The following is a 23490-nucleotide window of genomic DNA, read 5'->3' on the forward strand; positions in this document are numbered from 1 at the left end:
AAGAGAGAAAACTGCAGTATGGTAACTTTATACAAAATTCACGGAATCCTTTTGTCATTGCACATTTTTAATTCACATATCTTTGAGAAAAAGAAAGAAAGAAAAAGAAAAACGGGACTGATTCAACCTGATTCCTGTCGCATGTAGCTGCCACAGAAGCAAATTCTCTTGCGCCATCTTTGTAGCAATAACGGTCTGTCACAAAGTCAGCATCTACGTATGCGCTTTTATATTGCAGAGCAAACTTGATATGTAGTAAAAGGTTTTCATTTAACCTACGGAAAGGAGTAGATTCAGTGGTGTTGGCCCATGTAGTATCTGACTACATCCTGTCACGTTGACAGTGCTTCCGCTGGCTTTGTTCTCCGACTGAGACAAAGTTTCTCTCTCAAAGTCCAACACTGGAATTCTATGGCTTCTACTAAAATGTCTGAGCAAAGGCCATAACAGTTTAAACACACTGAGAGAAATTATGCTAGCAGAGAAGATAGCACACAGACAAAAAAACAAAAAGGCAACAATTTGGATCAGCTTCTATCCAAGTATGTGCTAAGTCTTAATATTGGTCTGTGTCTTTATGTTATGTTGCTGCTTAGGTAGCATGTTGAATTAATGGGGGGAAGGGCGGAAATTTGATGATTTTTTTTATTTATTTATTTTTAAATACGGCAGTCATATCATGTTTCATGGTAGTATCTGAGAGAATTTGGTCACGTCCACCTTTGTTCCTGAGGAGTGGGTTACTAAATAGATATACAAGTAAACGATTCCAGCCAGAATAGTGGTAGCTATCATAGAACTCCATCTTACAGTCTCCAGCACAGCCAAGCAGCCACTGATTCCCTCTCACAGCTTATAATATAAATCAGTTTCAGCACTGGCTTATTGCAACTCAGTACTTTCTTCCCACTTAGCTGGTTAATCAGCCGAAGAAAAATGTACATTTCCCAAATAATCAAGCAGAAATATAGTATGCACAGTGCAAATAAGTGATTTCTGTAATGGCTACACATTTATTATTAGAGGTGGCAGTTTACAGATTCAAATTGTGCTTGTAGGCGGATGCTGTCTTTACTACCCCTATTGCCCTATAATGAGTCAAAAGGTGATTTTATCCATATGTAGTACGCGGGTCAAACGTCTGCATCAATTTTTCACATAACTAGAGCACGATTTTGGTCCTTCTCACTCTCACGTATAGAAAATGACCTAAAAATGATTCTACAAAAAAGATTCAGACAACATACAAAGTTATTGTTCTTTAGAAAACAAAGAAACAATTATAACAGTCTCTTGTTATGTATCCTACGTAAGTTATTTTTGCGGTCGTCACAGGTTGCAATCATGCCAAAAAGAGGTTGGATGCTTCAAAATGCCATACTATACTTGTGCTTTTTTAACTGTAATCCCCAGACATGGGCGGTAAACATTTCAGGCGGAGTGCAGGATTCTGCGAGGGAATGATAGTCAGGCTAAATGATCTTTTACATATACAAGCAGATTTGGCCTTACCTGTTGCACATTCCCATATTGTCTTTGCCTTAAATTGGTCAATATTCAATTTTTACTTTACAAACTTTGAAATTGTGTCTTCTTTTTTTTTTTCACCTACTACACTGCTTTTACTTTAATGTATTTATTTCATGTACAAGCAAAAGGCCTTTTACCAATATTTTTCTTTGTACAGTAACTGGAGTTTAGTAGATTAATTAATATCTTCAAAGCACAATACTATTGAATCAACATGGGCCTCCAAATTTAAATTATACATATTCAATGTACAGTAATTTCCTAAGTCACATTTCCTTTTCTAAAAGACTAACTTTTTTGCATAATGAAAGTCATAATATCACAACAACTTTGCTGGGTAATTTGTTTTTCGTTTTATAACTCTGTATTATACAAATGAACAAACAGAAAACCCCCTAAAAATAACTGTGTAATCAGGTTGGTTTCACGTGTCCCCAGGAGGTAGGTGAATAAAAGCAGACATAAAAGTCTAGTGGTTGTTCCCAACCTTGATTACGTTTCTTCTGCAGTGAAGCGCCAGTCTGGCCGTCAGGAGAGACCGAGAGACAGGCAGAGCTTTTTAGATGTAGGCTTCCTCGTTGGCAGGGTTCTGATTCTGGTTTTCTGTCTGCTGGTCCGGGCCGTTTTCCTGACCCTTCACCAGTACCACGGGCTTGATCATCATCCGCAGACGCTGAGAAGAGGATCAGTGACACAGCTAATATAAGACAGCTAAAAACAAACTTACAGATGGTTTTAGAATAAAGAATTGCCTTATACTGTTAGGATTAAGGACTAAAGAGCTAAATAGGACTGAAAGCCTGGAAGTTTGTGATGAAACTCATAGGCTCAAACACACCAGTTACACAATTGTAAGCTTGATGAATGCAGGACTCCCTGTGCGAAATAAGGCAATATGAAATATTACAAACAAAGCATCAATCTGCAAGACTTCCCAAACTTCCAAATGTTCTCAGCTATGGATAGTGTTGGACTCGGCCCTGTAGTAAGCAGAGTGTTTGTGAAACTAAGCGTCCGCCTGGGTGCAGAGCACTAATCAGCTGGCTGATTGCTACAATTAGACAATCAGCCATCAGCTGGTACTGCAAGATTTGACACCTGCACATCGCCTCTGATAGCCTCTGTTGCACTGCCTGCAATTATGGCCCATTTATTCTGTCAGCGGCGGCTATAAAGCTATGTCTGTCGCTAGGGACTGTATAGATGCAGGCTTGTTATCCAGCACTCTGGTGGATGGCTGCAAATCAAAAAGCTCTTAATGTAAATGCTGCGCCGGAATAGGTGTTATCTGCCATTGATTAGGATCATCAGGTCAATAAAGATGCACTGCGCTATTGTGATGCATACAGATGGGTGAAATTCACTGAGAACTCAGTGGCTGTTGGAGCAAAAAGCCATCAGAAATTGTTTAACTGAGCTAATGAAGAATTCAGTTTTACTAATCCTTTTATCGCTGTTCTGCTGTTCTACAGTTCAATGTGCCTTTACCCAGCATGCCTGTGTGTTTGCTCATTTCAAAGCCATTACCACGCAGTGCACAGAACAAGAAGTATCCTCTGGGTGCTGAATGTAAACACAAATCTCAGGTATTACTTTACATTGTATAATTGTTGAAAATGAAATGGATTCTGGTTTCATCAAAGCTTCCCTAAATAACCGAAATAAGTATTTTCTGTAAAATCATCTGGACTCGTGTGTTGCATTATAGATTATCACCACACCAAACAGTGATACCCCCAGAAAGCAACATTGCGGTACATGCTGTCAAGCTGTAAGTAATAAGTATGGCTCGAGAAAAAAAAAAAAAGTCTTCCATACCAAATAATCCACTTTAAACTCTCAACACGCTGCGGACTGCAGATTAAAACTCAAATCAGCTAATGGATGTGTGAAATGCCCGAAGATGGGTACAGTGATGTGCATGTTCTCGGAAATCTGTGGCTATACTTCGTCAAAGCATACTTATTCTTTATATACTTGACCAATATTTGGAAAGAGGAATAACATTCCCTTTATGCATCTTTAAGCATTTTGTAGCTTGCTTTCTTTATCAAATAAGAAATAATCTTGTGGTGCAAAGCAAGTATATATTACTTAATAAAACATGCAGCTAAAAGTCGGTCATTCATTCATTCATTAATATCTAGTAATACGGTCTTACCTCTTTGTATGTGCCTTTGAGTGTGAGGAACATGTAGCCCATGTAGCCAGGGATGAGAATCATGGAGGAGAGGGCCATGCACCAGCCGACCCCCTGACCCCAGGATGGGAACACATAGTCACCCAAAGTGAGGGGAACCATCTGCACTGCACTGAACAAGAAGACTCCCTGGACACGAGAGAGATAAAAGTATAGATGTCAGCCTCTTCATTTTTAGCCTTACAGACATTTTCAATGCAAACAACAACAAAAAAACAACAACTGCACAGCTGAAAAAGGAATTAGACTGCTAAGCAACCATCATACTACGGTGACAGAGAAAGAGGCAAATCACGGGAACGGTTTGCTCATAATGATTCCTCCTATATATGGTGCCTTCACCAGGGAACTCATGAGTCTAAGTAGGCTATTAACCCTGATGGAGTATTATTATTTTTCCCATTGGTGTTTGATAGATGATTGATTACAGCACTTATGTTACCCGCAGATAACACTTACAGCCACAATGAGCGGAGTGAAAACAACCCAGCAGGCCTTCCACCAGAGACAGGGCCTGTAGCCAACCATTTCCTCGATGTTGTCATAGAATTTGTTCACACCTGGAACCAGAAATTAAGCACAGTTAATCCCACATCTGTCCATAATTTATTAAATCTCATATATGTTTCTCATCTGAGGGAAACAATATCCTTAACAATATCGCTGAGACATGCAGTTGAGTGCGGCTCACCATAGAACCACGAAATTGAGATGCACTCAAAGAAGACCAGGAAGAGCAGGGACATCCCACTAGCTGAGTAGTAGTCAAACAGTTTAAACACATACAGTCCACCCTGCAAACAAAGAAATGAGAGAAAAGATAAGATGGATAATGGAGAAGGGAGAACAAGCAGTTACATGAGTGTGCAGGACAGTAGCAAGTTGGTCAAGTGGAACGACAGCGAGAGCACCAGCGGCTGAGGCTGGTGAGGGTTAGTGACTCAGTGTCTCATTTGTTAGGACAGAATCTGCGACTTCATGTGGAACCAACTCAAGACGATCTTCAGTTTGTCCAGTCCTAGTCTTATATTTTTAATCCTGCCAGCAACAACAACCTTATTCAAACAGCGGTGTTAAAGTCATCTATTGGTAATCCGGTCTGGCCGGAAAGGAGGGACAATTCAGAGCTTTCAAGTGTTTAACATGACCTTTGCTTTTGGTGATATTGTCATTTTTAGCCTTCAAGAAAAGAGACAAGTTTCTACTTTTGCTTCAAACTACTGCCGTACATTCATGACTCCAGACTGCGGCTGATCGGTTTGTATTGTTGCAACAGAAAAAGACATGGGTGTCACAAGATGGACGCAACAGTAGCCATTTTTCTCAGTTTAAAATGACAAAAACTGGAGTTATACAAAACGTTTATGTCAACAAGCTTATGTGTGTTATGTGATGAGGTTGAAGTAGTCAACAGTAACAAAGCAATAACAATAGAGGACAGAACCACGTTTAAACCCACGTTTTAACCCCATATAAGTAAAGGATTATAGATAAATACAATTAGTAAACGATTCTAATTCATATTTCAATAGATGGCTGCACACATTAAACAAACTTAGATTTTAAATTACATTGCATTCAGTAGAATCGTAATGATTGGATACAGTGATAGGAGTTTTCCAAAGCCTAAAAATAACAGCTTTAAAAAGTACTGCGGTGTGTTTTACCCTCTTTTAAATTTGGACTACAAAACTCATTTACTCTCTTGTCTGTTCAAAAAGAATAAAAAAAACAACAAAAAAAAAAAAACACTAAAAATTGTTTGCTGAATGAGAAGCGTGCGCATCACATTTGTAGACTATTCCTGTCCTGAGCATGTGACTATATAAGAGAATGTGGGGTCAGTGGAAACAATTAATGTGCTCAGAAAATTAAATCAGCGGATATTCTGTGCACAAAGGCAGATTTTTGCATAATAAGGCTTGCAATAAGGCTTATCCTCTGAGGAGAAGGAATATGCTGATCAATATTCGGAGCTCAGGCAGTATTCAGGTTCTTTTCAAATTGTGGCGCTAAAAAAAGATAATAAGCACCTCTCTACAAAGTCAGTTTAATTTACAATTCATTGTTTGTACACTGGGCGATGGTGCAGGACAGCAGCTCAGGTGGTTTCCAAAATGATTCTATAAAAAATGAAACCGTTAATAACAATACTCCATTGCGTGTCAACCTGGTCAGTAGGCGCTGAGACATCTTGCTGCGTTGGAAGGTTGAACAAGTGACCGGACAAACTAAGTGATCATGTTGTAATCCTTTGGTTCCAGCAGATAGAGAGAAAGGGACCAAAATCATAGTGGTGAACCTGTTTCATGTGGGGTCATGTTTGCAGACCAGAACATGAAGCTGAACGACCTGAACTACTTCGGTTAGGCACAAAAGTCTCAGGAGAACCTAGCATGACCCCATAATCTTTTTGCTCAGAGGCCTTTCGGATTTCTTGTGAGGACCTTGGCAAGCTGAGCAAACAATCTTGCAGCTTACTGGGTCAGCTGCTGAGGTCAAACTACCACTGGCCTGTGAGAAAACAGCTAGACGCCTGTGGAGAATTATATTATACAGTTACAAAGCCAAAGGCAAACAAATGCAGACACAGTATTCACCTGAATATGTCGTCTGATACAAGCCTTGTAAATAAATCTGACCGTTGTTAGTCACAGAGAGTTTGGTAGATAATCTTATTTACCTGTGTGATGTTGGATAGGCCAATGATATAAGACACGAGGCAGACAACTGCAATGAAGATTTCTCTGCGTTTTCGGAGGACATGGGGGAATTCATCAACCAGTGCAGTGATGAAGCCTTCGACGGTGCAGAACTGGAGAGATTGCAGAGTCATGTGGAAACTGTGTTATTTAATGCACAGGTTTAGAGCTCAAGTAAAATGACTTGACATGAATTTATTACTGTACATTGCAGTTAAAGGAACGTTTTTCCTCACTATGAAGGACTTTAGATCTGGCAATCATTTTTATAGGTTTATAGAGTTTATAGGTGATTATGTCTTGAATGTACTGCTACAGTCCGAACACCAGGCCACATTTGTTACCTGGCTGTCAATTCCCAGCATCAGCAGCATGGAGAAAAAGAGTATGGCCCAGAGAGGAGAGATTGGAAGCTGGGTAACGGCCTCGGGATACGCCAAAAACGCCAGACCAGGTCCTGATGAATGAGAAACATTATAGACATTATGACTCATCATTTACAGTGGGGCACTTATGAACCATCCTTTGTGTGGTTATGACCACAGAAGTTAATTTAAAGTCTGATGCCTGCCATTTGACCATATGTAATCTACTTTTATGAAACTAGAGGTTAGAGAAACTAATACTGGAGCAAAGATACAAAGTCTGAAGTGTTTTTGAGAGAAAAAGGCAAAGTGAACATCAAACTATAGTATTTGCGAAGGACAGAGTTTGGCAAAATAACAACAATTTTTCTCTTCCAATACTCAGAAATCTGCTCTCACATACAGTGCCAAAGAAAAACTTTCCTCCCTTTCTTTCTGACTGGAAACATAACACATCGAGCGTTTTCAGTCTTGATTTTTGCACAGTTGTTGCGGCCGTGCTATCTCTTGCTTGCGCCTATTGTCACTATCGAGTTTCAACATTGATTGCAATTACCTGAGGCTGCCACATCAGCGATGGGTCTCTTTGTTACATTGGCCATGAATCCCACGATAGAGAAGATGACAAAGCCCGCGAACATACTGGTGAAGGAGTTGATGCAGCAGACAATGACAGAATCTCTGTAGGGGAGAGACAAAGCACGAGGCAGCCATTGTCACGCCTGTATCAATTCCTTATCAACCCGTCACACATTGTCGAGAGCCGTGGGGGGAAGGGACGGGAAAGGTGGAAAGCAATTTTGCATCCTGCCGTAGCATGGCACAGCTGATTACATTCATATTGACCCGTTCTTTTAAAATAGCAGTGAATTCTAGCAATTTTACCACAGTTAAAAGGAGCACATAAATTGTGCTGGTGACCAGTGTTTGCCCTACAAAGTGACAATGGCTAAGGAACATTAAATGTCCCCTACCTATGAGTATAAATTGCAGGATACAACCAAAATAATCATTCTACTGATACAAGTGAAGGCTCAGGTGGTCCCAAGATAGAAGGTACAGCAGACGCTATGTTGTCACAAAAAACAAAGACAACCCCAAGTCCTTAAATGTGAGCACTAGACAGAAAAATTACATCTGAACAAGTCTAATTCATAAGGTAAATGTACCTGTAATGCAATATATTTTTAATCACCTACCTGTAAACGTTATTGTGGAAAGTATTGTAGCTGCCAAGAGCAATCAGAGAGCCTAATCCTAGCCCGTACGAAAAGAAGATCTGAGTGGCAGCATCAAGCCACACCTGACACACAGAAAAAAAAGATGTTCAGGAAACCAAAAAATGTAGCTTGTGTGAGGCTGATGGTAGGTAGACATGTCTCTGCTGCTTCTATGAGCCATTTTATTACTTCAAACCAATGCACCTAGCTGACTAGTTGAAGGCATGTGCATAAATGTATCTTGGTGAAGTCCTGTAGGTCATGATTTATCCAAATAATGATCTGAAACAAGGGCAACTGGACTTGTAGACCCATCCAAGAAGTTTTGTCTTGAAGAAGCTTCAAGTCCAGTTGCCCTTGTTTCAGCTTGTGTTTTGGATAAATGTATCTTGCTTCTTGCAAAGCTTTGACAAAACGCAAGCTGCATTTGCTGTTTTGAAGCCCTTGGTCCTATCCCTTTCACTTTGTTACCACTGCATGCCATTCTAACCTCATCTTATCTACACAACTACTGATAGTGACGTGTTTGTACCTGTGAGCTGATACATATCCTTTCTACCGTTTGATACCAGCATCCAACTGTGGATCCTGTAAACAGCCTGTGATACTTTGGCCCCAAAAAGCCAAAAGAAATTCCTGTTGTGCTCAGTTTATTCTCAACATATGCTGCTGATCTTCTTTAAAAGAAACGTGGCCTACAGAAAGAGAGAGTAGAGAGCATACCTCAGACTGCTTAAGTTTTTCAAAGTCCGGTGTGATATAGAAGCGGATTCCATCAATGGCACCAGGTAGAGAGATGCCTCGGCAAAACAGGATGAACAGCATAAAGTAAGGGTATGTGGCCGAGAAATACACCACCTATGGGACACAGAACTGTTGTTAGAAATACCATCATAACTATCAGCTATTATTGCATGTAAATGTGTTACTGTGGCACCACCCCTGCAGCACAGCACAGCACAGTGCCCTAGTCAGCCATTCCCTAGAGGCAAGATGGCCCCAGAATGGCTGGGTTCAGCACACTCCCAGCGTGCACTATTTCACTCCTTATCTGAACTAATTCCGCCCTGTGCTATCAACACTAGTCAACACTATTCATGTCAGTCACGATAAAATCTATGAAATAAGAAATGAACCGGCAGAGGCTCTGCTATAAAACAAAACTTTCTTTGCCATACAGAAAAAAAATAATCAGAAACTGATATAAAAAGCAAATAGGACCTCAGTGTGAAGAGGATATTTCTAAATCACCCAAGTTCCCCATTGTGAAACATGTAGGTGCTCATAGTACACAGGGTGATTTGGATTGCATGTTAAATATTGCATGAGTACTACATTTTACTGTTAATTAAATCAGTTGTTTTATATGTTTTTCGTAATTATTTCATGGCAGTAAACCTCGGTAAACTGTTAAAAATTAAGCCAATACTAATAAACAGCTTAAAATGTGGAAATAAATGATTACAGTAATGTTATGTTATCAGAAATGATTTTAATTGGACAATAATCAAATGCTTCCTTGTACCAGTTCTATGACAGTAAGCATCTTAAATCTACAATTCATAGCACATTTTTCTTTCTTCTGTGCCTTGTTCATGTCTTTGTACCTTTTCTTACTTACTTTGCCAGTCCAGCTGACCCCCTTCCAGATACAGAAATAGACGAGTACCCATGCAATAGCAAGGGTGATAGCCAGTGGGATCCTGACCTCCCCAGGCTTCTCCAGACCATCGGTCAGCTGATGCATGTTGCGTCTGCAGGGAATGAGTAGAGTAGTCTTACTACATCACACAAGGGCATCCTCGATCTCATACATGTAACACACATGGGTTCACGCACAAATATACATACACGTGTCTGGATATCCACAAAGAGCCAATCTGTGGCTTTCTTTTCTCACCCCTAAAGCTTTTTAAAGGCACCACAATGATGGGATGTCGTGCTTGTATGCATGCATGTCTGCATGCTAGTTTTCTCTTCCATCAATTTTTTCTTAATTTTGTTTCAGGCTATTTATTGCGTGTGCACATTATATGTACTAGTGGTGTCCTGGGGCATGTGGCTATTAAAGGGTTTGGTGAGCCATTGAATCATCACATGCAAACGGGCATATCAGACTCTGACCCTTGATTTGACCCTTCATCATGCACAGCAGGGAGGATGATGTTACTGTGTAACAGAAATCTCTTCACAACATAGAAGTATCCTTTTGATCTAAACAGACTCAGACGTCCAGCTTACTCCCAGAACTCCACCACGGCGCTGGTGAGGTTCCTGGTGTCTGGGAGGCTGTAGTTAGTGTAGCAGCGGTCTGTGTTCCAGGGATTTCCACACGTCTGCCATGGCAGATCCTGAAAATCCAAGAAAAACCACACACACAGACACACACAGCTCTTTTTACTTGAACCACTCTCCCACTGCCGAATCCCATTCTCTCTGGCTGTCGAGCAGCCAAGACCATGATACTCATTCGGGACATTGAGATTTCATGCTTTTCTCAGAAGACTGAATGCCTCATTGCCAAATGCATTTATCAATACCTTGTGTAAAGCCCTAATTATGTGGGAAAGGAAGTAATAAATGTCATACTGTGTTAAAGGCTATATAGACTTATATAAGAGACACTGGCAAATAGAGGCTGCCACATTACTAAATGAGTAGATACACAATAAATACAACAACTGTGCTTTGTGTGAAAAGAAAATCAGTAAGAAATCAAGATCCCTCAATTTTTGAAAGGTATATCTAATATTTATGACTGATGAGTTGGGTTTTAAATGCAAAATACTCACAGCAGTGAATGAGTTGTACAGATAGTAAATAGCCCAGGAAATGATAACAATGTAATAGATATTGAGCCAAAAGGACAGAACAGCAGCAGCCAGGCCCACACCTGAAAAAAACAAAACAAAAAACAATAGAACAAAACAAAGAATACAGGCATCATGTTAAATTGTGCTGATTTATGTGTTGCAATAAAATGAGAATAATAAAATGTGTAAGCAACGGTTTCAGAGCATTACATAATAACAAAGAAACCAAAGTTCTGACTTTGCATATGCCTGTTTTTCATCCTGGCCTTTATGAAGCAGCCAGTCAACACAGAAAAACAGAGTTTGGGGCCTTAAGAATACCGTAAAATATTGTTTACCTTTGAACACTGGAGCCAGCTTCCATACTCCAAGACCTCCAATAGAGGTGTACTGACCAAGAGCCGTCTCCAGAAAGAACAAGGGCATGCCAGCAAATATGAGGGTCAAAAAGTAGGGAATCAAGAAGGCCCCTGAATGAGAAGTGACAAGTAAAAGTGTGTAAGTGAAGGCAAACCATATACTACTGATGTTCAACATAATCCATTATGATATTTGGTAGAATGAGTGTTTAGTTTTAGACTGCTCCCCAGATCACGGCACAGGCATTCGCTTGTGCGCATTTACGCACGACTATGACTATGGGGAAATACTCTTAATATATACTAGAATTTAAAACATCCAGGGGCAAACTGTCACGGTTTGATGTCGAGACCTTTGCACTCCTTTTGGTTTATGGATAAACTGAAAATTGCCAAGAATTCCTCATTACCTCCGCCGTTTTTTCCACATAGGTAAGGAAATCTCCAGACATTCCCGAGTCCGATTGCGTATCCCACACAAGAGAGAAGAAAGTCAAATTTCCCACCCCACGTCTCTCTCTCGGGTATGTCCTTATTGGTCTTCTGCACTTTCACCACCAAGGTTTTGGGTTTGTCGTTTGGCGTGGTGGTGGGCGCGTCATTCACCGTCTCCGTTAAGACGTGTCCGTCCGAGGCTTTGGTCCCGTTGGTAGCCATGGTCACGATGTATGTTGGATAGTCCTGACCAGTGAAGAAGAGAAGGTTTCAGCACCAATCCAGACAGACAGCTGCTTATCCGTACTCCAAGTTCCCAGAGAAGAGCCGAGTAAAGACGGGCTGCTGTGAGTGAGCAGGATCAGACGCAGATGCACCTCAGTAACGGCCAAGCGACCCTGGAAACATAAAAATGAACAGTTAAAATTTCACAGAAAAAAAAAGACCAAAATTAGATGAGCTACATCCAAATTAACTTCAGTGAAATATGTCCTATTAATGATGAACTGAGCTGCGTACCTAAATTCTGCCTCAGTTGTTTAGGTTATTAACATTATTGAAGAAAGCTATTGAACGTGGAATAATTATTTTCTGCTGTTTTCTGGAAGAAGAAAAAAGATTAAACATATGACCAAAATTTTCTTTCTATTTTGTGTTAGCCTGGACTCAGTGTTCACTCAATTACAAAAAAAAAAGAAAAGAAAAAAGATGACAGTTTAATGACATTGAAACATATGTGTCCATTTTGCGTTTTCCATGAAATTTCTTCAGGGGTAAAGAGAAAAAAATAATCTGTCCCACGATCCGTGAACCCCACGGGATCAAATAAAGACTTCTCGTGCAATAAGAATCACTTTTAATTGCCTGGAGTGAATCCATGTTAGCGGAAATTTAGAGCCTGCTCTCGTCCTTGATTCATTATGCTCTAAATTCAATGGCCCACTTCCCACTGCTCCCGCACAAGAGAGGAGCAATTAAACACATTTAGGAGTCAGACGCGACGAGGTCTAACAAATCACCTGGAGAGGTTAATAACTCACTGGAGTTTGCAACTCCAGTAGACATTTTCTTCAAATATCCACAAGTCAGTGCTGCGATATTTCATAGTCATTCAACTCGCCACTTAATTAGTGTGGGCAATTACACACGACTTTAGATAACATTTTTAAAACACCACTTTAGAATGCATCTGCTTTAAAAAATGTGCGTTATTTTTTTTAATTTTATTTTTAAAGAACTTTTTTGAATGCAAAAATAAACGTCGGTTGAAATACAAGCGGATTTAACACGAAGCGCGCTGCCTGTGCTCCCCATCACCTGTTTCGTAATTGCGATGAGGGATATGCAAGACGGTTACATTCAGAGTAAGAGGGTATAGTAAATCTTTTTATATATATATATCGCTAAGACATGCATTTTATAGCAAAAAACGTTAATAAGATTCCAGGTTAAATTGTCGTTTTGCATCGGTCAGCTGGTTTTCTTGAGGCAGACAGTCACAAGAAAATTTGACAGCAGTTCATTTTATTTTATTTTTTTTTAACACAGATTGCACATTTACACTTCATATAATTGAAACACGTGGCTGCAAAACTGAAAGATCAAATACGCCTACCCCCCCGCAAGATAAATCTTCGTCGCCGTCAAATGAAGTGCAGCGCATCCGTGCGCAGTGCCAAAATCAGCGCATCTGCATATGGCAAATTCCTCAACGGTCCTCGCATGGAGTGAATATGTGAAACACAAAACTGCTTCGAATTTATATGAGACGTGTATTGCACAACAGAATACTTACAGCAAATCCCGCTACTTTTCCTGTTTCTTTCTCGAGAAAATCCAAATTTTTTTGTTAATTTTTTTGGGAAAAAAAAGTTACTTCCTTGCACTTGGACTGAGTAAGACCAAGGTGGGAACTTTGCATCCGACGAAAGCGAGCAAATGTACGATCCTGAGGGGGGAGGATGGTGGACAACTGCGTCTTTGAGAGCGAGGTGCTGTCCTTAAAGGAGTGGTGCTGAAAGAGAGGAGGGGAGAGGAGACGGGGAAAGGAGCTGCCGCCGTCTGAGTTGAAGCGAGCAGGGACGTAACATGGAGCGCAGGATCCTCACTCTCATCTACATAGCGTCAATGTCACCTCAAAGTCGACCCTCCCCAACTCCAACATTTCCACCACTGAGATGGCAGCGGGTTTGAGAGAGGAGCATCCTCTTGTCTCAAGGTTTTATATCCTTACTCCTGCAGCCTTTTTTTTTTTTTTTTTTACATCAGCAACTTCTCTCTCTCTCTCTCTCTCTCTCTCTCTCTCTCTCTCTCTGTCTCTCTCTCTTTTTCCCTCTTTCCCCCTCTCTCCCTCTCTTCCATTCTGACTCACTCAAGGGCCAGCTGATGCATACACTGCTAAGGGTTACTTAACATCCTCTGTTTGCCTAAAGTTCTTTCTAAAGTTCACCAGATACTATCAAGTTGACATTAACAACACATGTATAAGAAGTTGCTTTAAACTTCCCTCCATCCACATTTTGTGTGATGAGTGGGTAACAAATTGTGCAAAAGGGCCGAACTTGGGGTTAAAAATAAGTAGGGTAATGTTGCATGAAATAGAGAGGATACAGAGGAAGATGCCAATGGCTGCTCTAGCTGCTGGCAAAACATGATAAGAGGGTCCCAGCCAATAAAAAGAGCCAGAGAGTGTGAGATAAATTGAAAACTGCGCTTATAATCGTCTTAGCCCGCTGTCTTCCAAAATGAAATACCCTTGTGGAACATCCCAAATGAGCAGTCTTAATGCCTACTCTAACTCCCAAATCGAGATAAAATATTAGGGTCTCACTGGGAGATTACTCTCGTGGTTTAACAGTTAAAGTTTGAAAATGACTCAGAACTAAACCAACATTAATTTAAAAAGATTTTACATCTGACTGAAGTATGATGGATGAAAACTGTAGTATTTAACTTGTCATTTTTTTCCCCTTCGTTCCTTATTCTCCACACATTCTCCATATTTTTCTCATTGTGTTCATCTGCCCAAATCTTACACCTCCACCTTTGGTTCTTTGTGTCTTTATCCACCCTGCTGTAAGCTGTGCAGTGCTGATACAGCGCTGAGAAGCAACGCTGTTGAGAGGGAAGGAAAGAAAGCCCAGATGGTGAGCCAATGAGGGGTGCGCTAACCTTCTAATGATATGAAACTAAATTTTGCATTTCTAATCCCAACTGGCTGATTGGCCCGCAGGCTGTGGCACGTCTGATGTGCAAAAAGCCTCCCGATAGCCAGCAGCTCTCGCACAGGGGGAATGCAAAATGCCACACAGACGAGAGCTGGTGGTGCTGCGCTTGTGGCCCTGGCCCCACCTGACGGTGAGCTTGTGTGCACTGGAGCTTGTAATTACAGAAGGAGGTGGTAGTAATAGAGAGTGGAGTACAGGCAAACACACAGGCAGACAGCTGGCCTCCTGTCAGTTTCACTGCTCAGGCACAGGGGACAAAAGCGACGATGATCTGAAACTGTAGTGCAGATTATCGCTCTTGTGGGAAAGACAAAGTGGTGATACGGATGATGACGGTGATACTAATGACAGATGTATTTCTTAACTCAAGCTCATTAGCCAAGCCTTTTAGAAATTAACTACTCATTTATATGTGACTTTGCATGCATGCATGAAGATGCCCCTGGTCAGGCATCATCTTTTACCGTTCAAATTAATTATACTTTCATCTGTGTAAAATAAATGTAAAATACTCTACAATGACAACATGCAGATGAAGGTAGTTGTTATGCTAATATGATTTTGCGTTAAGCTGCTGCTGTTGAAGTATTAATGCATTCAGCATCTTTCACCTGATCCTAGCATGTTAAATAGCACTAAACACAAAGTGCAGTTCAGACTGATGGTATAACGTTTTCATCATCTAGGGAAGATCTTTTCAAAATTTTATTAAAAAATTTCAGATTTCAGATTTCCATAGACCGTGTCGCCATGTGTCTAAAAATGAAAACATATCAAGAAAAAGACCTGTAAGCAAAGTCAGGTGGACAGATTCAAATACAACCAACCGTGCTTAATGTAAAAGTGAAAACAACAAACAGACAAAAAACAGTGTGACAGTGTTTTTGTCACTTGGAAGCAGGAACTTTACAGTAATCCACTGGACATTACAAACAGAGACTAAGCCTGAAAACCATATCAACATAACTGCACGACTTTACAGTCATGTGGTATTATCCCACTAAAATTATATCGGTGTGGCTTACATTGATTGTTAGTGTGCTTTCCAAGTGTATTTTAGCATCTCAAAAAACACCTGATTAAACCAACATTTAAAAAGAAAAACCCAAAACATTGTTGTAAGTTGGCTTTGCACTTCACGGTTTATGGAAACCAATGTGTGTATTTCCGCATGTTAAAGAGAGATAAAGGCTGAGAGGTAAACAGAAAGACAGACTGTCAAACAGAGAGACACACAGACAGAGCAGGAGTTCCATACTACAGCTTTTTCATGTCTCTTAATCCTAAAAAGCCCCTATTCTTCTCGGGTGGTGCGGAGAGGGAGGGGCTGTTGTGAGGACGGGCTATGTGTAACACACTGAGGGCCCATAGAATGTATTTTGGCTCATTGGTAAGACAGTCAGGTAGGACGCTTCTGGGCCTCTCCAGAAGAGCCTCGGCGCGATGTTTCCGCTTGCACTGAAAAGATGGAGACAAAGTGATGTGTCTGTTGCTGGGTGATTCACAAAAGGAACCCTGGGTGCATTTCTTTAAAAGGGGAGGGTGGAAACACAGCGGCAAAGTAAAACAAATATTGGCCTCCCTCCCTGCCTCCCTCACTCTTCTCATAGCCAGGGAGGAATGTAGAAGTCAATGAGGGAGCTTATAGAGAAAATGCAAAGCCAAATTGTTGCTGTTGGGCCAGTTCATCCTTCAGTGCGCCAGCATCTTTAAGAGCTATATCAACCACGGTGGAAAGGGGCTCTTAAAAACTTTTGTCGAATAATGTCAGAATGACGGCTGATTCCAAACTTAACAGGTGGTTGTCAGTCGATGTTTGCCTTTACTTTTGGGTGCACATTTATGCAAGTTGTTCTCTTAATCAATTATTGTTAAAGGCCTGTCATGGTCCAGCCATCAGGGATGTGCCAAGCCAGTAGAGATGCGTGGAGGCATGGGATGAGTGATGTATTTCCTGTAAATAGGCCGTGACATTATTTTGACCCCTGTCATGATTTATTACAACATTTGTGATACAAGTTGAGAAAGGTTGCCAAGGTGCAGCAAACGAATATGCAACATGACATGCTCTCATGAGGTAAAAGGTCAAATGAGAAAGAAACGCTTGTCTTCTATGACTAATGACAGAGCTAGCATATGTCAGATAGGGAATAATTATTACTAGAAAAAAGGCAGGTGAAAGGCAGTGCTCTGTTTAAAGTCTTCGTCTTCGTCTTCATCTTCATCTTCTCCTGCTTATCTGGGTCCAGGTTGTGGGGGCAGCAGCTTCAGACAGGGAAGTCCAGACAGCCCTCTCCCCAGCCACTTCCACCAGGTCCTCCGGAGGAACCCCCAGGTGTTCCCAGGCCAGACCAGAGATATAATCCCTCCATCGTGTCCTGGGTCGGCCCCGAGGTCTCCTTCCGGTGGGACATGCCCAAAACACCTCTCCCAGGAGGCATCTGGGAGGCATCCTTACCAGATGCCCTAGCCACCTCAACTGACTCCTCTCGACGTGGAGGAGCAGCGGTTCTACTCTGACCTCCTCCCGTATGTCCGAGCTCCTTACCCTATTTCTAAGGCTGAGCCCGGCCCCCCTGGGAAGGAAACTCATTTCGGCCGCTTGTATTTGCGATCTCGTTCTTTTGGTCTTTACCCAAAGTTTGTGACCATAGGTGAGGGTTGGAACAAATAAATTGAGAGCTTCGCCTTTCCGCTTAGCTCGCTCTCTGTTTAAAGTGACACTGCAAAACTTTCCACACGTGCAGCAATCACGATTCCTGTCCTTCTAGTGTACATCAAACATCTACAGCAGGGGACCCCCAACTTTGTAGACCTTTTTTCCTTGCATGGGCATATAGAAAAAAGTCACAGGCAATCAATCCCAGGGCTCCCACTGATTCAATCATCAGGGCTTGGGCACCCTGGGCTTGAGAACCTGCTACCTGTTTTTGGTGATGGCAGACAGCAACGCCTGAAACGTCTTCCTTGTGTACAGTCTATTCCACAATTTGTTTTTCTTTTCATCCTTTGCATTTCTTGGCTAGTGAAAAGATGACAGCACACTAGCTGGAATAAAACTACTCTATACCCATTACACTGTATATCCTATTTCACCTATTCTCGTTTGTCTCCACTTACCTGGTTGTAACATGCTCAGAAGATCAGTGGGTGACACTGATGACCTGAGTTGGAGTAAACATGGAAAAACAGTTGTGTTTTCCTACATCCTTCTCAGCTCTATGTATAAACCATATCCTGTTAAAGGCTGCTGCTTTTGTCCACGGTTCCTCGGGTGGGTCATCATCTCATTTCTCCAAAAATGTTCAATAGTCAAGAATGTGAGTCTCTGGCACGCTCACAATGTCAAGTTGATTCACAATGGTGACATGCTAGTGTTTTAAAAGATCCCAGGCTATAGACAGCCCTTTATGCTGATGTGTTTTGCAGAAATCCATCGCCCGGTAAAATCTAAGAGGACATTCACACCTAAAGTGCAAGTGTGTGTGTGCAACGGGCTTCAGGGAGTGACAGGAAAAGCTGTGACAATTGTACTTCAGTGAAGAACAATTAGTTGTTTTGTCCATATTGAAATGTCTTGGTGTGTAATTCGAGAGTTGAGACAAATGCATTGCAAGATTAAATGGGTTGTAAATATTCACAACAGCTTTAAAAAAATGCTCTTCTGTCAAGTGAATGGGTTAGACAGAATAAAATCACACATTTTATTTCTCACATTTCCCACAAATACCGCGGCGTGTTTCTCCCCGAGCTGAGTAACACAAACTGCTAATATGACGTGTGAGTGGTGACCTGTAAACTGTCTCTTAAAAAGGTTTTACCCAGATACTGCTGTATCAGCATCTTCTCTGGTGTATTTACTGCAAGTGCTGACAACAAACGTACAACACCAGTTCAGTGGAAGGTGTGTCGGTTTTGGACATTTTACCACACACAAAGTCATGTTTCCATCACTTCTAAAGACATTACATTGACTTACATTCATTTCCTGGGGACGTACTACCAAAACCATATACACCTTGTACAATATTTTAGTATGAAGACTTGGTTTAAAGTTGGATGTTAACCTGCACAAGGTGTACATGGTTTAGTATTTGTCACTTTCAACATGAAGATTGCAAAACTTTTTTTTTTAGTTTGTACACCAAACCAATGTAGAAGATGTACATGATCTGGTTTACATCTAACTTTACATCTAACTTTTTTTTGACTAAAAAAGATGAGCAATGCAATCACATGTACACAAACTATTGTCAAAATATTCCTTGCACATGTGCGTGGAGAGCCGTGACACTGCATCTTGATCTGTATGTGTTAACCTGGCGATGTACAGAAATCTTTAAATGTGATAAAGATTTGCGAATGTGTAAAAGCGGCACTCAAATAACTGAACATAAATGCCCCACGAGTGATAACAGTGTTTAGCTTCAAGAGCTGGAAAAAAACAGATAATTTTCCATCCTCAGGTACATCAAGACTTTTTCAATTGATGGTATTTTTAGTTGTGCGTCAGCCAAACATGTCCACAGGTACAGATTTAAGGCATGGCACGTTATAATATGTAAAACTACAGTTAATTGAGAAGCACATCTGAGGCGGAAATTAAAAAGCGCTTAAAGATAAGTACCATCTGTTTCATGCATAATAAATTGGATTTACATTAATTTTTTTAAAGTGCATATATTTAGTGATTTCTTTACACACATAAAAATCATATTCCCATTTAAAAATCTCAAAAGAAGCTTGAATGCATACAAGACACATTTTTGCGACTCTACACACAGATTTTCGGATGAAATGTCAATAACATTAACTCCACTGCTATACATTAACAATCTGCATACTTCATTTACACATCGTGCCTAAACCCTTTAGTTAATGATTTATTTAAAATTAAATTAAATTAATTTGATTGACAGAGATTATAGCTTAAAGTCTGCATCCACCTTAACAACACCAACAAAACATAAACATCTGTATTTCTTTAACATTTTCTCTTTGTTACAGCGTAAATTGCAGAAGAATAAGATGAATTAAAGTCGAAAGTAAGTTGACAAAGTACCAGTTCTCCTACTGGTACTGTTTATCACATTGTTCAATGCACCTGCTCATTACAAATTCAAATACATGAGTAAAAGAACATATGTGCAATATTTCTCTCAGTTCAGTACAGGATCTGATCAGTTTTTTTCTGCAACCATGGGACAAAATTATTAGATAGTATTAAAAATCAAAACAAAAAATGCTTTTGCTTTTGTTAGGATGGCTAGTGGGTTGTTTTATGGGAATATCTTTGGCCTCTGGTTATACTATAATTTATAGCGGAGGGCATTTTTCTTGCTTGTACACCTGTGTTAAGGTTCCACATCAATCTCCTGTTTCATACAACATCAGAGCAGAACAGAATGGGGGGCCTTAAGACACCGGATGACTGGGTTTGATTGGCTTGTAGTTGGTGGAGCAACAGAAATATGAATTATGGGGCGGACAGGCTCACTGGAGTCAGGGAGGACTCGGCGGCTGGAGCTGTAACTGGGATGTTCTGCTCAACTGGTTTGTGTTGAAATGAATATATCTGCAATAAAGACTCTCTGCTTAAGAAATGGAGTCACAAACAAAAAGTAATCTGCAATAAAGACTCTCTGCTTAAGAAATGGAGTCACAAACAAAAAGTATTTGACTGATGTCACTGTACATCCTTGACTAAGAGCATAGTAACAATTCTCATCTTTAATCAGAGGTTGAAATGTGACGTCATCCATTTTTGTGCCTGCTTTGCAATGGAATGGAAAGAAACATCCCTTATTTGGGTTTCAACTCTGTTCCCCAAGCGGCTTTTATGGGTTGTTGCCCGTATTCAAAGTAATTGAGGCAGACAGAATGTGATCCAGGAGTCAAGATGGGTATTTCGACTTCATGGCTTTCACAGAATCGGCATCTGCTGCCACCTGCATCCTCTACACATGGCTGACTGATGTTACCACAAAAGAGGAAAGGAGTGACTGGAGAGAGTGATAGAATGTGTTAGTTATATCTCCTACACCTTATGTAATTTGTCTCTCCTGTGCAGTTTGGTGGTTAAAGGAACTGTTACTGTAAGATTCGTACGTTCAAAACTTCTGAGAAGAGTTTGGCGTCACGATAAATAGACTTTTTTTTTTATGAAGGAAACAGATTCTAAATCAGTTGAATTCACACAATAGTTCAAATGTAAAGCCCTGCTGTGATAAAAGAAATATGCGCTGATGTGTTGCTAGGCAACAGGGCTGTGGGCCGTTTGCTTGGTCGGTCACGTCCGTCTGGACCATTTTGAGGGCAAGGGTCTTATGCAAGGGTCACTTTAGAAGCAATGTGAGGATAAAACGAAATCAGTGCTTTAATTGTTAACTAACCTTTAATAAAGACTCAGAAGACAAAAAAATTAACATACAGGCAAACTGCAGTCCCAGCTAGACTGTGAGGTTAAATAGCAGTCTGATGAAGATCACTACAGCTGACAGAGAAAGAAAGAAATACTGTCCAGATCGGGGGTTAAAGACGGAGATGATGCTTGGACCAAGGGGTAAGAACTGCATACAGTGTCTCTTGGTGCGAAGAAGGACGTCACTGTGCAGGTGTTCTGATATAAACGCCGCAACAGAGACAAGCGGCTGAGGCTACACTCTGGCTGCTGTGCTCCTCCAGCTGCTGAATGCTCCTGTTATAGCAGGCTCATTAAGTTTTATTGAATCCCTATTACGGCTCCACAGATGGGGTTCAAGGGGTTATTTTAAATTTGGTTTCCTCCATCAAATGCTCTACATTGTTTTACAATGTAAAGCATTGAAAATGATCACTAAAACCAGTGGACAGTTCAGTCTGCTCTATGTGACACTCATTCAGGTAAGTTAGGCCAGCGGAATATTTCATTTTAAGCCAATATTAAGAGGAAATAATATTTGTACAGCGTATTTAAAAAAAAAACACACACACATTCTAGACAGTAATTTTCATATAACATAATTATTCTATGTAGTGTAACCCATATGAATCAGTTTTTATGAATGACACTTTCTCAATGAGGAGAAATAAGGCAGCAAAACAGTGTAACACAATTTTAATCAATATCCTCTTGTGTAACGTACGAGGTGATATTGATTCCTACGGGTATTGATTTTAGAATCTGTAACATCATTATTTATTGAATATGCACTGGCTCAATTCACGCATTAGTACAATAAATAACTGTAATTCTTTGTGGTATCAAAGATTGCAGAGGAGAGACAGCGATCAACCTTTACATGGATAACACTTAACTTTAGGTCCACACATTAACACAGTACAACCATGTAAGTGGAAGATATTGTATAAACAGATAATTTGGATTATTATTCATATACTGCTTTTAGATGCTAAAAAGGGGGCATTTAAATATAAAATGTAGTTGCAGTTTGTGTAATATTCAAAATTTAGCCATATGCATTTCGTTTCCACATCATTGTTTTAGCATAGAAGAAAAACACAAGCATTATTACTGCAGATTATTTAGAGTAAAGTAAAAAGGGACTTGGGATTTCCTCAGTCTTTCCTGGCTGCCATTTGTATTTGACATTTCAAGGACAAGCTTTTACAATCCTCACTCGAGGAGGAAGGTGAAAAACTCAGAGAAACTAGAATGTCTTTTTCATGCAGGTGCAGAAGATGTCTATATTGGGACTGATGCGCTTTTGACTGTTCACTGGCTCAAAGTGTTGCATACTGGCATCCCAAAATGCCGTAATACCATGAATGATCTTCATTCTGACATTTCTTTGATGCAATGTTTATATGTGAATAGATACGAGGTAGTCCAAGCATTAGAGCATTAGCCTTCCGCCATTGTTTTCCGTCACTGTGTGCATGTAATTACATATTCTGTGCTGGAAGGGATGTTTTCCCTTTGGAAAATTTGGAAAAATGCCCACACTCTTTTCAACCTCCTGGGAAACACATTTACCCAAAATGTTGAATAAAAATACGGGATGTAATCTAGGTTATAAATCACTTTTAGGTTTTTCATGTGTTCATGTGTACTGCCCTACCGTCTTTCTTTCTTTACCAGCCTAGATGGACCAAACGTTTGTCTGCTCTAGGTTAGTTCAGCATAATTGGCTATGTAATGATCCAGTCACATACTTTCTACACCCCACTTCCTCCTCCAGGGAGGGCTCAGAGCACTGCCCCATTAAACATGTTCAAAGGGGATGTGTATGTTAAGGTCACATTGAGTTTAAACATTATACTCTTATATGTCATGCAAACGCTGCTGCTTGCTGCGCGTAATCAGATCAGTCCAGGTTCCAACCTTGTGCTTCCACTTTCACGCAGCTACTACTGTTGGAGAATAAGCTCAGATCTGTGGAGGTTTACTCACATCAGTGTCCTGAGTTAAGGATTATTTAACAGTGTTGTTAACAGTTGGACATGTTGCTGAAGAGTAGCATGGCAGGTGTCCCAGGAGCCTGCTTTATAAGCCTTTGCTTACAGTAAACTCTCTGTTCAGGCTGTTTTACCGCAGGCTTCAGATTAAACTCCACAACTCCAGAAGTTTTCATTAACCAAAGGGATGCACGAGTTAGCGGCATGAAAAGGAGTTTTGGAGCGCTGTGGATTTAATCCAA

At 40.5% G+C, this 23490-nt stretch overlaps 1 protein-coding gene across 1 annotated transcript; it reads right to left on the reverse strand.

The window, feature by feature from the left end:
- Window positions 1-1873: 1873 nt before the first annotated feature.
- slc6a1b (solute carrier family 6 member 1b) lies at window positions 1874-11858 on the reverse strand. Its single transcript, XM_084543564.1, has 14 exons — window positions 11600-11858; window positions 11169-11300; window positions 10810-10910; window positions 10259-10368; window positions 9639-9771; window positions 8741-8875; window positions 7997-8100; window positions 7354-7478; window positions 6777-6889; window positions 6414-6545; window positions 4422-4524; window positions 4190-4290; window positions 3692-3859; window positions 1874-2203 (listed from the first exon to the last, which is right to left on the reverse strand). The coding sequence occupies exons 1-14, from the start codon at window positions 11844-11846 to the stop codon at window positions 2090-2092; spliced, it is 1818 nt and encodes a 605-aa protein (XP_084399690.1). The 5' UTR covers window positions 11847-11858; the 3' UTR covers window positions 1874-2089.
- Window positions 11859-23490: the final 11632 nt, after the last annotated feature.

This window comes from Chelon labrosus (assembly GCF_963514085.1).
Source record: "Chelon labrosus genome assembly, chromosome: 4".
NCBI classification, from domain to species: domain Eukaryota; kingdom Metazoa; phylum Chordata; class Actinopteri; order Mugiliformes; family Mugilidae; genus Chelon; species Chelon labrosus.

What these genes read in the sequence shown, in the direction of transcription:
- slc6a1b (XM_084543564.1), bottom strand. Translation starts at nt 11,846, where the DNA reads ATGGCTACCAACGGGACCAAAGCCTCGGACGGACACGTCTTAACGGAG. An exon ending in GCCGTGGTGGAGTTCTGGGA is followed by an intron (nt 9,772 to 10,258) that starts GTAAGCTGGACG and finishes CATTCCCTGCAG; the next exon opens with ACGCAACATGCATCAGCTGA. An exon ending in GCCTATCCAACATCACACAG is followed by an intron (nt 4,525 to 6,413) that starts GTAAATAAGATT and finishes CTTTGTTTGCAG; the next exon opens with GGTGGACTGTATGTGTTTAA.